This window comes from Papio anubis, chromosome 15 (genome assembly GCF_008728515.1).
Source record: "Papio anubis isolate 15944 chromosome 15, Panubis1.0, whole genome shotgun sequence".
NCBI lineage: Eukaryota > Metazoa > Chordata > Mammalia > Primates > Cercopithecidae > Papio > Papio anubis.
The window spans coordinates 15,069,739-15,086,367 of NC_044990.1; the positions used below are offsets into that span (position 1 = coordinate 15,069,739).

Consider the following 16,629-nt stretch of genomic DNA (forward strand, 5'->3'; position numbering starts at 1 on the left):
AAGGTGAAACTTAAACTTTATATGTAGAAGAGAGATGAATTATTGAATAGGTACTATACCGCAATTAAGTGTAGCAGGTTTAAAGTTACTGTTTCTCATTATTCCTGTATGTCTTCACATCTCCAAATATAAGACAAAAGTATTAATTTAACTGACAAAAATAAACTGAATGTTAATGAATAGTTTCTGTGCATTTACCTAAAAATTTTAATAGTTATTTAATCCTCTGTACTGGCTTATCCACCTGAAATCAGATAAGGAAGTTTATATAATACATTTGGTTTTCTCTCAAGCATAAAATTAAGGGACATTTAAAATAACTACTTTGGAGAGCAATCGCTTATCATAGGCAATTAAGAACACAAATTTTCCTTATTATACTACCATCAGTTTGATTCGAGTACTCCACAAATGGTCATTCTGTGAAATACTTTTTGATAGTAAATTTAAATACAGGACAGTGTATATAAACCTAAGTGTATGTAAACAAATAAGAACAAAATTAAATAAAGGTACAACAAGTTTTTCCATTTCTTCAGTTCTATCACTAAGTTATTACTGGCTCCATACTTTTAGTTTCTTCTCTTTAAAGACGTTTTCTACTTTGGGCCAGATTAGCTCCAAAGGTGAGAAACAGTATTACTTAGATAAAATCTTTTATTCCCTACTGCCTCTCCCCTCTTTCTGAATTTCTAATAGCAGAAACTAAATTACTGCTAAGACTGAATCATCCTCATAGTTAGAAATACAAAGCTACTTAACTAAATTCTCACTTATCTGCTTTTTATTTAAATTCCATGAATCTTTGGAAAAAAGGATAAAAAGAATAGCAATAATACAATAATAGAAATAAAAGAGCTGAGAATCACTGTTAAAAATATGCTATTCAACATATTAAGTTCTCATTAAGGACCAGAAGTGCAAAATCTACATTAAAATCCAGTATTTCCTAGTTATGTGAATCTCAAACTTTTAATAAGTTAATTGTAGTTAGGTAAGTATTTTTTTTGTCATTAGAGTAGGCCATGAAACAAACCCAACAAAGCACTTCCTATTTTCTAATATGATAATCTAAAAATAATTCACTTTTGGCCTAAAAGGCATTTCTGAATTTCACCTGTTCTTGCTACAAATAAAGAACTATTTTTCTAATTATGACTGATCCAAAGTAACCTCAGGGTCATAAAACAATGACTGAATATTAGAGTTCAGTGCCACAGGTGACAAGAAGTGAGTTGGAAGACTTGAGTTTTATATTTCTATCAGAAGAATTTGAGATCTATTGTATGTTTTATCTCTCAACTCTTTTGGTAAAACTGACACTCCGGCCAGGCGCGGTGGCTCACGCCTGTAATCCCAGCACTTTGGGAGGCTGAGGTGGGCGGATCACAAAATCAGGAGATGGAGACCATCCCGGCTAACACGGTGAAACCCTGTCTCTACTAAAAATACAAAAAATTAGCCGGGCGTGGTGGCGGGTGCCTGTAGTCCCAGCTACTTGGGAGGCTGAGGCAGGAGAATGGCATGAACCCGGGAGGTGGAGCTTGCAGTGAGCCAAGATCACGCCACTGCACTCCAGCCTGGGCGACAGACCAAGACTCCGTCTCCAAAAAAAAAAAAAAAAAAACTGACACTCCAAAATGATATGCCATATTGCTTTGATTTGATTCAAAGATATGTATCCCCCAGAATGTAAACTAGTTCAGCCACTTTTGGGAGATTTCTCAAAAAGCTTAAAATGGAATTACCATTTGATACCCAAAAGAAAATAAATTATTCTATCAAAAAGACACATGCACTCACATGTTCACTGCAGCACTATTCACAACAGCAAAGACATGGAATCAACCTAAGTGCCCCTCGATGGTGGACTGCATAAAGAAAACATGGTACATATACACCATGGAATACTACACAGCCCTAAAAATGAATGAAATCATACCCTTTGCAGCAACATGGATGCAGCTGGAGGCCATTATTCTAAATGAATTAATGTAGGAACAGAAAACCGCATGTTCTCACTTATAAATGGGAAATAAACACTGGGTACTCATGGACATAAAGATGACAACAACAGACACTGGTGACTACCAGGCGGGGGAGGGAGGGAGGGGAGTGTGAGCTAAAAGACCATCTATTGGGTACTATGCCCACTACCTGGGTGAAGGGATCATTTGTACCCCAAACCTCAGCATCATACAACAAACCTATGTAACAAGCCTGCACTTGTACCCTTTAATCTATAATAATAGTTGAAATTATAAAAAAAAGTAAAAATAAAGCAATTCCTATTTCCTAACTTAAAACAAACAAATGTATACATGCCCCAGACAGAGCAGATCAAACCAATTAAGGATGGAAATTAAATTAGCACTGCAGAGCACAGGTTCTGATGACAGAAACACTTGGTTTATATCCCAGCTCTACTACTCCCTAGCAGAGAAATCTTTAACATGGTATTTCACTTTACATTTTGGTTTCCTCATCTGCAAAATGGAGATAACAGTGTTGAAAAATTAATCAATACGTAGGAAAAGCAATGAACACAGTGCCTGATACAAAAGTATGAACTCAACTAAATGCTGTCAATAAGTGGATAATTAACATAAATAACCAAGAGTTGTGAATACTATTAATATTGCTCTTCTTTTTTCTTTATAAACAGTAAGATCCAAACTAATTCAAGGCTAAGAAAGCAACTCAGGTCCTTCACACTAGATTTAGTTTTTAGACCTTGATTCTTCTAGTATTGTATAAAGAAAGTAGAGTCAGGTAGAAAGAATAAGGAGCTAAAAGCAGAAGACCCTGCTTTAACTCTCACCTTCAATACCACTTGTCATAAATGTGTTATACAGTTGCTGCTTCAGCATTTATTTTTAGGCCTGACATAAGTTGCTTGAAACCTAGTTGTATCCCATCACCTTTGGCCTAGTTAAAACTTCCCCCTCCCTGTGTGGTTGTCTGCAATACAGTATACTTGTTTCTCATCTTATTGACTCAAAACCCAACATACCCCACAGCTGCTGACCACGAGAAAATCCAGTGGTCAACATTAGAGTCATGTAAAACCAGAGTCACTGTAAATGTTCCCCTGTTCACACTTGTTTTCTTTAAACTAGTCAATCCACAGGCCCCACTGGAAAGCCAAAGGAAGAACACCCATGGACTTGCATGAAGGTAGTCACACAAATCACCTCTCCCTTGCTGCTGCTCCCTGTTCACCCAGCTCCCGCCCCACCCACTGGTTGAGCACTCTGCTGTCTTCAGACTTCCTCCTGGTCCTCGTGGGTACCCCTCTTCTCTCAAGGGTCTGTGAGTAATAAAAAGCTTCTGTCGTTTCGTGTGTTTGGTTGTACTGCCTTCTCTGTGTGTCACATGACCAACACACCCAAACCTTGCTCTCCTCCTAGTCAGGGTCTCCTAGAAAGTGGCTATCTTAGTAGGAATAAACTGGACACAGGTCAGAAAAGAGTCATAAGGGCATATGCCATAAACAAGTTCCCTGAGAGAGGGATACCTGGTCATGGATATGCCAGGATAAAGAAGTATCCTGTGAAAGGCACACTGCAAACATCCATGAGCTTTTCCTCTTGAGCCACGACACAGCAGGACTAGAATTTATAGCCACTCTCCAGAGACAGACTGTAAGGCCAAATGAGAAAGCAATCATAACACCAATCAGGTGAGCTTGTGCAAATCATTCATTTCTGCTTGTCCATTTCTTAATATATGAAATTGAAGATACACCATCTACCCATTCCAATACAAATGTACGGTGGTAATCAGAGTCAAGTAAGATGTGACATAATTTTTAACCGTCTGTATACTGAGTGGGCTAATATTAACAAGGGGTATAAGAGTTTAATTATAATTCAAGTTTATTCAGGCAGACATCACCCATCAAAAACAGGTAGTCAGTTAATAAGGTATACAGGAATTCTGGGCTTGTAAAAAAATTAAACTTATTCTTCACAGTAACGATGAACAAATGTTTATAACGATTAGTAATATAAAGCAAAGTGACAAGAATTCTGTTATTATACTAGAAATACTATTCTCTCTATTTAAGAAAAGCAGTGAGTGAAAAAAATTATTTATCAGATACTTAATAAAAATATCTTTACCATCATGGATTTTTGCAAATGCTACAGGAGATTTAGTTGGCCAGGTGTGGTGGCTCATGCCTGTAATCCCAGCATTTTGGGAGGCTGAGGCAGGCAGATCACCTGAGGTCAGGAGTTGAAGACTAGCCTGGCTAATGTGGGGAAACCCCATTTCCACTTGAAAAAAAAAAAAAAATTAGCTGGGTGTGGTGGCGTGTGCCTGTAATCCCAGCTACTTGGGAGGCTGAGACAGAATTGCCTGAACCTGGGAGGTAGAAGTTGCAGTAAGCCGAGATCGCGCCTCCAGCTTGGGCAACAAGAGAAACTCCCTCTCAGAAAAACAACAATAACAACAACAAAACAGAGATTTAGTCATTAAAATAAAATTCAACTTACTTATATCTGACAGTTTGTACAGTTTCTGCTGAAACATTGTTAACAATGCATTTAGCTGCACATTCCAATCCTTGCCAAACAGTTGAAAATCCTGTAAAAATAATATTTAAAAGTATGTAAATCTAGTCCAAAGCAAATAGAGCTTCCTAGTTAAAATTCTGGGCCCCTTTGTTACCTTGAACACTACTTGCTGCTACAACCATGGCACCATCCAGAGGAGATTTCCCATCTTTGTCTTTTTTAAGAGATTCTGGAACTAGTTTGCTTCCATGCTTCTTGACATGTGGAGCTAGTTCTTTTCCAACGCAATTTGCTACAGTGCAAACTCCATCAACTAATATGACAATTAAAAAAAAGAAAACTTAGGAAATATATATTATTCCCTTGATTTTTACCAGTCATCTTGCAACATTCTTAAATGAGCCTCTAAAATTGTTTTGCTAAATAATGTTACAATTTCTACTTAAGGATATGAAGCTTAGAGAGGAGGTCTCACTATGTTGCCCAGGCTGGCCTTGACTTGTACTCCTGGGCTCAAGTGATCCTCCTGCCTCTGCCTCCTGAGTAGCTGGGACTACAGGTATGCAGCACAGACTGGCTATTTTTTAAATTAAGGCTTTTGTTTGCTTTAAAGCTGTGCTTGCAGAGCCTACTGATGTTTATAACCTTGCCTCTCAGATATACATGTTCTTGCACTTCTCCTTCAGAAAACCAGCCACCTTTTCTATCTGACTGTTGCAATGCAAGATTGGTTGGTACTTCTAGATTATTCCAGCTTAGTGTGTATTCATATTTTTCTATTGATAAAAATCTCAGTTGTGAAATAACAGTAAAATGTTTAATTCTATAAAAGTAAACAATCCAAAATCTGATTCAAAAAATACTAAATACCAAAAAAGATCATTTTGCTAAATTTAATGATAATCCATTAAGGTTCTATCTACCCATCTCAAAACACCAAATTTCAGTGCTGTGATTCTCTAAAAGCAAGGAGTTAGAAGTGTATTGCTTGGGAAGGCTGGCGCCAGAATCACTAAGTCAGCTTTTCTCAAACAACAGATCCCTTCCTCTTGACCCTCAACTACTAAGCAGTAAACGGCTCTCCTTGAAAGAATGTGTCATATCCCTTGGAAGGATTCAAGGATTCACATCCAGTCGTGCTGCATAATGATGTTTTGGTCATTTCAGACATTTCAGGGTCCCACAAGATTATAATGGAGCTGATTAAGTCCCACTGCCTAGTAACATCACAGCCACCAAAACATCATAATTCAATTACTTTGTTTTTAAAATAAATTTAGTGTGGCCCAAGTATACAGTGTTATAAAGTCTGCAATAGTGTATAGCAATGTCCTAGGCCTTCACATTCACTCACCACTCACTCACTGCGTCACTCAGAGAAATTTCCAGTCCTGCAAGTGACATTTCTGGTAAGTGCTCTCTACAGGTTTTATGCCATTTTTTATCTTTTATATACTGCACTCCTACTGTACCTTTTCTATGTTTAGATGTGTTTAAACACACAAATACCATTGTGTTACAATTTCCTATAGTATTCAGTACAGTCACATGGTGCATAGGTTTGTAGCTTAGGAGCAATAGGCTATATGATATAGCCTAGGTGTGGAGTGGCAATAATGTTTAGGTTTGTGTGAGTACATGCTATGATGTTCACACAATGATGAAATCACCTAATGATAGATTTCTTAGAACTTACTCCCCTCGTTAAATAATACATGACTTTACATTCAGAACTCTTTTTCAAAGATACACACATTCTCCTCGTCAACACATCAAAACAACCCTTTAACCAGTTTCTCAAACTTGAACGTGCAAATAAGAATCACCTAGGGATCTTGTGAAAATGCAGATTCTGAATCAGTAGGTGTGTCTGTGCCTAAAATTCTGCATTTCTAAGGATTCCAGACAGGCCGATGTGATGTTGCTGGTCCGCAGGTCTCACTATGAATAACGAAGAGAAACTGCTTTGTCCTAATTCTTTATTCTTGAGATTAAACCATCTAAATGAACATGCAGATTAACCCTGGATTAAGACATTATTTTAAATATAACTTTAAAGAGGTAAGGTTATCTAGAATTACTTTACCCAGGAACTGACTGACTTTTGCTGCTCCTCCTGTAGCTTGCTTCGCTATATAAAGTCCCTTGGTGACAGCTGGACTAACTTCCACAGGTTTTTCTTCTGGTTGAATCCGCTCTCGGAGTTTAGAAGCACCTTTCTGGATTGCTTTGCCAGTAAACTCAGCACCTTTGATTAAACCCCAACTCACCCAGGAAGCACCTTTTTAAAAGAAAATTTAAAATTGCACAATATTAGGGCTAATTATACTTTTAAACACTTTAATAAATAACATCAACCAGAAAAAAATAAAAGGAGTTTGATATTCAGAAGCTAAATGTGTCATGTCATAAACTTTCAAGCTAACTTTATACCTACAGTTTTCTTCCTGAATACTTAGGTCATATGTCACTCAGTGACAAGAGTTCTGCGTTACTCTATGCTGCCACTGCAACTTGCAGGTATCTCTATATGTTACTTACCACAGTATATTACTGTTAGGTATTAATTTTTAGTTTTGGTGCCATTAACATAGAATTTGGCTAAAGAACCCAGATATTCTTGTTCTTTTTGCCTTAGGCCAGGCACCACGTTTCCCCATGAAATCCTGAGGGAGAAAGACAGAACTATCACAAAATGTAAACCAAAGAAACTGCCTCTCAAGCACCAAGGCAGAACTCTTACTTTCTTTAGGCTAAAAGCTTAGTCAGGGGGTCCTGTTCCTTCCTGAATCCTAAACCCAAACTCTTGGATCTCAGTACTGTTTAGCTTGCTACATATACCTGAACGACAAAAACATGAGAACACCCAAATGCACGAGAAGAGAAAATCTAAAAGAAGAGAGAGGCCTAGATAATTTAGCCATTTCTCATGACAGTGGGTCCTAGCCCTTTGCTTTGCTTATGTTCTCGCAGCTGGAATGACAGAACTGCTCACCAGAGGAACAGAGGGATGGAAGGGCCTTCTCTAGTGAGGACAAAAGGTCCTCAGCCAGTGGAAATGTGGGGAAAGGAGGAGTGGGAGACGGATGGGTAAAGAAAAAACACACAAGAACAGTGTCCCCTAAGATGGAAGAAGTATTACCCTACTCTGCAGAGACTTTCAATTTAAAATATTTCTTTTTTGGCGAACACTTAACAATGTGCTTTCAAAGTTGAACATATGAAGTACTTAATTATATTCTCTCAACGTCTGTGGTATGGTTTTACATCACTCCAGCCCATGAATAAGCATCCAGCAATCATGTGAAAACCGTAACAGTTTATTTTAAAATGTTAACAATGAAAAGTGACATGTAATAAATAATTAGAAATTTTATGTTTCTCTTCCTGTTTTAGTCAACATCTCCACCTCCAGCTCCAATCCTACCCCCACTGTCCTACCTGACAATCAATTTCTGGGGAAGTGCAGGATTCAAACCCAAGCAAACAGGCTTCCACAAACAATAAAAGGCTTGAAGATGTCCATTTTAAAAAATTATCTTTTTAGATTAACTTATAGGTTGAAAAGTGTTAAGAAGAAACCAGCTGAACATGAACACTGAGAAATCGTAAAATAAATGACAATGAAACGAAGGATACTACAATCCTATAATGAAACTATAAGAAATAATAGGGATGAAGTCAAATGATGACTGAGAAAAATAAACAGAAATGAGATAAAAAGTCACAGCACTAATAAAGAGAAATACCAGATGCAAATAATCAATAACATATCACCATGGAAGTATACAGTATACATAAATATGTTAAAACTATGAACACTGCAACAGAAGATAAGGAAATGCAGTATTTCATTGGTAGCTATGTAGATACTTTAAATGACATGTACAATGCCAGATATAGATTGATTCTGTTCACGTTTGCATCCTATGCACTGAATTAATGCAGCCACATGACAGACCATGAATGTCTGCTGAATAAATGAGACACTGGCAGATGTTAAAATTATCTAACTCAAACCTAACTACTACAGCTTGTGGGACACTGTCCACTTTTACTGAACTAAAGAAAGGTACCATTTACAGTTGTTATTAAGAACAGAAGTCCCTGGCCAGGTGCAGTGGCTCACACCTATAATCTCAGCACTTTGGAAGGCCAAGTTGGGCGGATCACCTGAGGTCAGGAGTTTGAAACCAGCCTGGCCAATATGGCGAAACCTTGTCTCTACTAAAAATATAAAAATGAGCTGGGTGTGGTGGTGTGTACGTGTAGTCCCAGCTACTCAGGAAGCTGAGGCAGGAGAATCACTTGAACCCTGGAGGTGGAGTTTGCAGTGAGCCGAGATAGCATCACTGCACTCCAGCTTGGGTAACAGAATGAGACTCTGTCTCAAAACGAAACAAAACAAAACACAAAAACACAGAAGTCCCAAATCACAGCTTTCTCTCCTGGTAAAAAGCTAGCTGAACCCTAAGATTATATAGAACCCAACTTTTCTGGTAAGTTTTAATAATTTTATCATAAGAAATATGAGCTTAAAACACCGATTCACTGATCTTTTTATTTTCAGCTTTTGATATTCTTTATCTCTGGCCATGAGGGGGAAAAACTGGCAGAAAGTTGGCTAGCGCATGGCTACTACTGAATTCCCAATCACATGACATGTATCTTATGTTTGATGCAGTCCTCTAAAAACCTAGAAATGATTTGTCTTAGCACTTAACCATCCTATACCAATCAAAGTATAAATTGAATATATGATTGCTCTTTGATGTTTTGTTCATTCTATATAATTTATGCTAGAATAAAGGTCTTTGTGGATCTGACAGCTGGAAGACTGTACTAGGTCAATGGAGTCCCAGAAGGAATCTACTGAAGAATAGGAGGACTTGTTTGTCTATTCTTTAACAGACTGAATTAACCAAAATGGAAAAGTTTTTGCCAGGGCCTAGAAGCACAAAATGGTAGCAAAAAGCATAATCTTGGAGAAACTTTAGGGAGGCATCACAGTTGCCTCCGTTCTGCTCACTCTCAGCTCTAGGATGATATGCTGGAATAGGTAGGCAGAAAGTGATCATTCCCTCTCATTCCATGTCAACTGTTTGCCTAGCATTCCAGAGTCCATCTGTAAATTAAATTGGGAAAGATTAGGGAGTTAGAGGGGACATTCAAATACCCTTGATGATCTTTTGCTACCTCACAACCACTAAAGTGTTCCAGAAATAGGTTGCTCCAAAGGTGAGCTCCATCAGTCTACTGTCAGCAACCCTCTGCCTCCTACCAAATAGTTTACTAGGCTCTACTCCATTGATACTGCACAGCTGCTGCCTTCTTAAAGTGTAAGTCTAGGTTTCCCAAGCCCATACAGGTAAACTTTAAGCACGGTTGTTTTACTTTTTTCACCTTTTATATTAGGAAAACCTCAGACTAGCTTTTAGTGATCTTTACTTATTCTTTGACAGCAGACAAGCACCAATTATGGGCTAAGATGAATAAGCTCAATTTGTATCCCTGGTTACTCATTTTGTACATAGACTGAATGAGTCAGGTAACAATAGTCTCTTGATAGATCAGGTAATTTTCCCGGGAGTAAATCTTTATTAATTTTCTGCCCCCTCTTTGTTTTACTTGCACCGTAAGCATTTGATGAACTATTCGTTCTACGTATTAAAAAGCTCATAAAGAGACATAAACTCTGATAGGCAGTTAAATAGTTTACAGTCACCAACTATGAGGAACATTACTAGAACCCCAGCCCTGAAGGTATAGAATAAAAAGGAAAAGAGGTACTGGCATGAAGAAACTGAGGTCTTCAGTAATAAAGAAGGCCTCTGCATGTTACCAGAGCACAGTTTTTGCTTGTTTTAAAATTATGCACTGCTGAAAGTTCTTTTGAAATCTCCAGAGAGACCTTTTCCCAGGATTAACTGGCTGTACTGCTTCTGGCAGCACCATGCTGTGGTATCTATAGTACCTAGGAGGCCTGAGATTTAGTGGCAGCTGGTAATTTCTGAAGATGACCACAAACAGTGTCTCCTATTCTGAATGTTAATCCTTCCACAAGATCTTGACATTCTTCCCAGAGGGAAATGGGGTCTATGTCACATTCCTTGCATCTGGGCTGGCTTGTTGCTTGCTTTTAACCAAATGATGCTGGAAATTTCCAAGAGTATGTCAGAAATGGTAAGACAGCTTCTGTCTGTCTGCTGGATGATTCACATTTGAAGCCCCAAGTCACTATGTAGAAGCCACACTAGCCTAAGGCCACCATGCTGGGTGGAAGTCCAGCCACAAAAGGTCATGTGCAGGCACTCTGTTTGGCAGTCCTAGACTTTGACCTCTCCCAGCCTAGATGCCAGAGGTGTCAGTAATGATTCCAGTCTTCAGCTTATTGTCAAGTCACTAGCTAGCCTTTGAGTCTTCCCAGATGAAGTCCTTAGATACTATAAAAGAGATACAAGCCACTCCTGCTGTGACCTTTCCAAATACCTGGCCCACTGAATTCCACAGAAACAAATGTTTGTTGTTTTGTGCCTTTGGGTTTGGGGCAGTTTGTTACATAGCAATAGTAAATGGAACAAACTTATAACAGCATAAATTCCAAAAACTTGGTAAAATGACCTTTGAATTTAGTGTGTGGGGGTAATAGGTAAGTTTTCTGAAAAATGGCCTCCTAATAATAATGCTTAGCAGCCTACAAAGTTGGGGGGTAGGGCAGTAAAAGTGAAAAGGTTTTTCTTTTTTTTTTTTCTTTTTTTTTTTGAGACGGAGTCTCGCTCTGTCACCCAGGCTGGAGTGCAGTGGCGCGATCTCGGCTCACTGCAAGCTCCACCTCCCGGGTTCACGCCATTCTCCCGCCTCAGCCTCCGAGTAGCTGGGACTACAGGCGCCCGCCACCACGCCCGGCTAGTTTTTTGTATTTTTAGTAGAGACGGGGTTTCACCATGTTAGCCAGGATGGTCTCGATCTCCTGACCTCGTGATCCACCCGCCTCGGCCTCCCAAAGTGCTGGGATTACAGGCTTGAGCCACCGCGCCCGGCCTGAAAAGGTTTTTCATTGCAATTTCTTTGTGAATCTCTTTCAAGGGTCAATTTTAATGACTGCAATTACAGTTTAAAATTTGGCTTTATCTTTTTTCTTGTCTCAAGCATAGTTCTTTGGCACTAGGAAAAGTATTTTAGTTCCTAGCTCGCTAATTATTTTAGCTTGTTGGTTTTTTATGTTGAAGATTTCCTCTGTTTTAGACATCTTCTAAAATGGATTTTAGTGGACATGGAAATCTGAATTGACAGTCGTTTAAATGAGTTAAGACCCATTTAATGGGGTTATGAATTTGACATACTGAATGGTGATTGGCAATATTTTTAAAAAACAAAATAAAAGGTATAAATCAGAGAGTTACTACACCTAAAAAGCTACATGAAATGCTAACCAATTAAAGTAGAAAGACATGCCACTAATGATCATTCTGGTTTCAGAATAATTGATCTGAAGCCCTTTATAACCATAATTAAACAGCAGAGACTACTTCTCAAAGAGCTTGGCTATAACCCTCAGATGTTCTCATGTCTGCATGGCTGTGCAGTTAGTGCTGCTTTGCTTCCAAAGATGAACATGTTCTCATGTTTTGGGTGGGTATCTGAGTCCATTTGTGATGCCATAACAAAATATCATAAACTAGTAGCTTATTAACAACAAAAATGTATTTCTCACAATTCTGGAGGCTGGGAAATACAAGACTAAGGTGCTGGTAGATTTGGTCCCTGGGGAGGGGCCCACTTCCTGGTTCATAGAATGACACCTTCTTACTGCTTCCTCACATAAGGAAAGCGACAAGGTAGCTCTTTGGGATCTCTTTTATAAGCGACTAATCCCACTGATGAGGGCTCCTCTCTCATGATCTAATTGCTTCCCAAAGGCCCCACCTCCTAAAACCATCACCTCAGGGGTTGGGATTTCAATATATGAATTTGGAAGGGACACATTCAGACCACAGCTGAGGGATAGGGGTTGGGGGAGGTTAAGAGGGAGCTTCAAAGGGGAAAGGAAGGTAACTAATTTTAGATTCAGAACTATTAAGAGTTTGAAGATTCCTGAAGCTTTTCACTATCCATTGTCCCAATAATAAAACAGAATAATAGGCCAGGAAGAATTTATACTTGTATGACAATTGTTGATGTTTTAAAAGACTAGTGCCTTCTACATTTATTTCTAAATTGATCATTTAAAACCAAAATACAAAATATTATCTTTCTCAGTATTCCCTAATAAACAATATCTTTATTTGGTTCCAAAGGCTTAATGTCATACAGGGGGAAAAAAATTAACATTACTGTAATACCTGACAAAATGTTGTGAGCCACTTTCTCACTCCATTCAGGTAATTCTTTTGATTTTTCTTCTGGAACTGGCTCACATGGTACAATGTGACTCAGGTTAACTTCTTCACTTGAAGTTTCTTTAGCCTAAACAGTAAAAATGTTTCAAAATGTGAAGAGTTAGTACTAAGAGGGGGAAAACTGTAAGCATTATATAACAAATATGAAGCCAACAAATACTAGATATAATTAACGAAAAGTATCTTCAGCCAACCTAGTTACCAGTATGATCTTATAAAGCACAATACCAGAACTGCCATGAAGTTGAAAACTGTTCTGGTCCATATAAATCTTGACTGGTAAGATTTAAATACCAAAACAAGTTCAATATGGCATTTATCAAATCATTTATATTGACTTTTTTTTTCTGGACTAGACTGATTTCCTTCAAACGGATATCATCCCTAGATATTAGTGTGTACATGGTACTTAGTAAGATTCAAAGAGTTTTGTTAAATGACTCAATCAGTAAGCAAAGATGAATTCATAAACTGGTTTTGACAGAGCAAACAAATGTCTAATTTGAAACAAGAAGGAATATATAAACATAGAATAATCTGCTATTCCATTTAAGAGGAAATGGAGAACATAGAAATATCTGTACTTTGCTAACTGAACAGCTGTTATGAGAGCCTGGACCAACACCCAAACTCTCAAAGCTAAATGAACTCATTCTAAGAAATAAGACGCAGGCTAACTCAGACCTCATAATATTAATATAATAAAATAACCTGAAAATCAAAGTGGCCAGTAATACAAAGAATGTCACATAAAATATAAAAACAACATTAAACAAAACAACTTCTACATGGGATAAAAGTCACCCATAAGTAAAAATCTAAAGCTTTTCACTGCATATACTTTTTAATATCATTTGATTTTTTTAGAACAAGAAATTAAATTTTAAAACATGAAGTTCTAAATGATATGGAAGAATTTCCAAATATACTGTTAAGTAAAAAAGGAGCAAAACATTATGTTTTAGATGCCACCTTTTATGTTAAATATTATATATGTCCGTGTGTGTGTACGTGTATTTAACTATGCATAAAATATATCTAGAAGGACAAGAGAAGTTAATAATTATGTGTCTGAGGCCAGGCATGCTGGCTCACACCTGTAAATCCCAGCACATTGGCAGGCCAACGTGGGTGGATCACCTGAGGTCAGGAGTGCGAGACTAGCCTGGCCAACATGGTGAAACTGAAACCCCATCTCTACTAAAAACACAAAAATTAACCGGGCATGGCTGCAGGCACCTGTAATCCCAGCTACTCAGGAGGTTGAGACACAAGAATTGCTTGAACCTGGGAGGCGGAGGTTGCAGTACGCTGAGATCACACCACTGTACTTCAGCCTAAGTGACAGAGTGAGATTCCATCTGCAGGGGATGGGGGAGAGGAGGGAAGATTATGTGTCTGGACAGGGGAGCTAGGCGGTTGGTGGACAGGAATAGGGCCCAGACTTATTTTTCACCATATACTCTTTTGTACCCTTTAACTTTGGTTTCTTTTGATTAACTTTAAAACAACATTTTTAAGTAAAATATATTTCTTGGAACCATTTTGGACTCCCAGTATCCTCATATAGCTGGTCTAAGATGTTCAACATAAACCACAGTGACACTCTGCAAATAAATATAGAATATTCACGTGATAGTCATCAATTCCAAAGATAATTATTGAGCATTTACCATGTGGAATACAGCAATGAATAATACTAAACTGCCTGTAATATGATACTCAAGACAATGCTGTTTTATTCATATACTTGCTTATATTACCACTTCTGCTTAGAATCCCCTTAAATTTGCTATTCATACGACCAACGCTTCTTTATCCTTCAAGACTCATCTTAGTCATAATGTCCTGTAGGAGGGGGCTCCTCACTGCTTCCCATACCACTCATCCACCCACACTTATCTGTTAGGCTAGGCTGCGTCTTCTGTCTAATAGCCACTTTGGATAGAAATGATCTCTTTGCTAATCTGTCCCTTCCATTAGACAGTAAATTCATTGAGACAAGAAATTTAAACCTTTTCCACTATGTATGCCTAACATGCCAGCACTCAATAAATACTTCCTGAACTCTAATCCAAATTTACAGTTAAAATATATTACATACTCAGAGCCTATGAAATGAAAGAAGAAACCACTCAATATATTTTTAAAAATCAAATCTCTGTCCTGTTGCCCATCCATAAAAAAACAGGAAATAAAAATGGCAGAGTGTAAGAAAAAAATAGAAGCATATGTAGCCCCCAGGCTCTTGGTGAATATAGGAAGGCAGAGAATAACACAAAACAAATAAGAAAGTATGTGCATCATTAATGCATTCATAAAAATATTTTGGTCAGGTGTGGTGGCTCATGTCTGTAATGTTGGCTACTTGAGGCGGCTGAGGTGGGAGGATCACATGAGTCTGGGAGGTCAAGGCTGCAGTGAGCCATGTTTGCACCACTGCACTCCAGCCTGGGTGACAAAGCAGGATCCTGTCTCAAAAAAAATAAAATCTCTCAAACAGTTGGGAAAAAAAATCTATCCCCCAAACACAGAGTATCTTTTAAAATAGTTTAAGTAACATACACTTTAAAAGGGAAATATTACAACTGATTCTAATTGTTTTTGCTGGTGATCACTTTGTTGACTATGCACAAGTTGCTTTGCTTTAGTATATGGGACTATGATCATAAAAATATATGAAACTGGAGAAAAGTACCATTAGAAGACAACACACACACTTATTATTCTTTTATTTACCCTTTTTCCACGTTTTCCTTTATGACGTACATCCTTATTGCCTTGGTCCAACTGTTTCACATCAGTGCCTGAGGCTTCTTTTAGTTGGTCAGAGGAGGGTCTAGTTCTTCCAGGGATTTGGAATTCATTTTCTTCTTCTGCTCTGTTCCAGTTGGCCTAGAGAATAAAGGTTTAAGCCTAGCCCTAATCAGAATTTTTCTTAGATGACTTTCTGCCAGCTATATTACACCACGCTCAAGTGACATACTTGTTTGAATGTCAGTTTGGCAGTCTATAAGTAACAACTGCTTTTGCTTTTTTCTCTATGCTTCTCTTTTTTCTTATCACCAAACCCCAAATCTCTGAGATCTTTGGTTCATAGCATATGCTTAAGCAAGTTTCAAAAGACAAAGTATAAAAGACAACTTAATAGCAGTTGTTGGCATAAGTTATCTTTGAATCAGATGCAGCTACATTTAAATTTAATTAATGAATAAATTTTAGGTAACATATACAATATACAAGACAAAATGAATTTAAAGGCAATTAACAAAACTCATGTCCACTTCATTATGCATTATTGGAAGGTTTATTTTTTAATTTTCTGCACAGTATACACTTTGCTGAATGAATGCTTAAGGGTAAAAACCAGTCAAAATTATAGCTAGTAACTAGCTTATGTTTACATTTGAAGTTCTGGGACAGTAAAGGAAGCTAAAAATAACATACAACCAAAAAATAAAATTGAAGAGATAAAATAAACATACAATCTAAAAGTCTGCTTAGTTTTTTTCCTAAAGTCCAGTAATACAGGTCCAGTTAATGTAGGGGTGAAGGGAGAAATAATTCCACATTAGGTCTGTGAATACTTAAGAGCCTCATTTCACTCAGTCAGTAAACAGTGAAGTGAAGATGAACTGCTTCGTTTGATCATACTCCTGCCTTTGTGAATTCCTCCTTACAAGTACAATGAGGCTACACACTTCTGTATG

At 37.8% G+C, this 16,629-nt stretch overlaps 1 protein-coding gene across 5 annotated transcripts in view; it reads right to left on the minus strand.

The window, feature by feature from the left end:
* Positions 1-16,629, minus strand: part of SPART (spartin) — a 59,412-nt gene that overhangs the window by 4,270 nt on the left and 38,513 nt on the right. For all 5 annotated transcript variants that reach the window (XR_639665.4, XM_003913764.5, XM_003913765.5 and 2 more), the window contains exons 4-8: positions 15,659-15,814; positions 12,863-12,986; positions 6,607-6,801; positions 4,675-4,833; positions 4,500-4,590 (exon numbers count right to left, since the gene is read on the minus strand). Coding sequence is in view for 4 of the 5 variants with exons in the window: in XM_003913764.5 (XP_003913813.1) it covers positions 4,500-4,590; positions 4,675-4,833; positions 6,607-6,801; positions 12,863-12,986; positions 15,659-15,814 (725 nt within the window). In the remaining variant the exon portion in view is untranslated. The remainder of the gene's footprint in view (positions 1-4,499; positions 4,591-4,674; positions 4,834-6,606; positions 6,802-12,862; positions 12,987-15,658; positions 15,815-16,629) is intronic.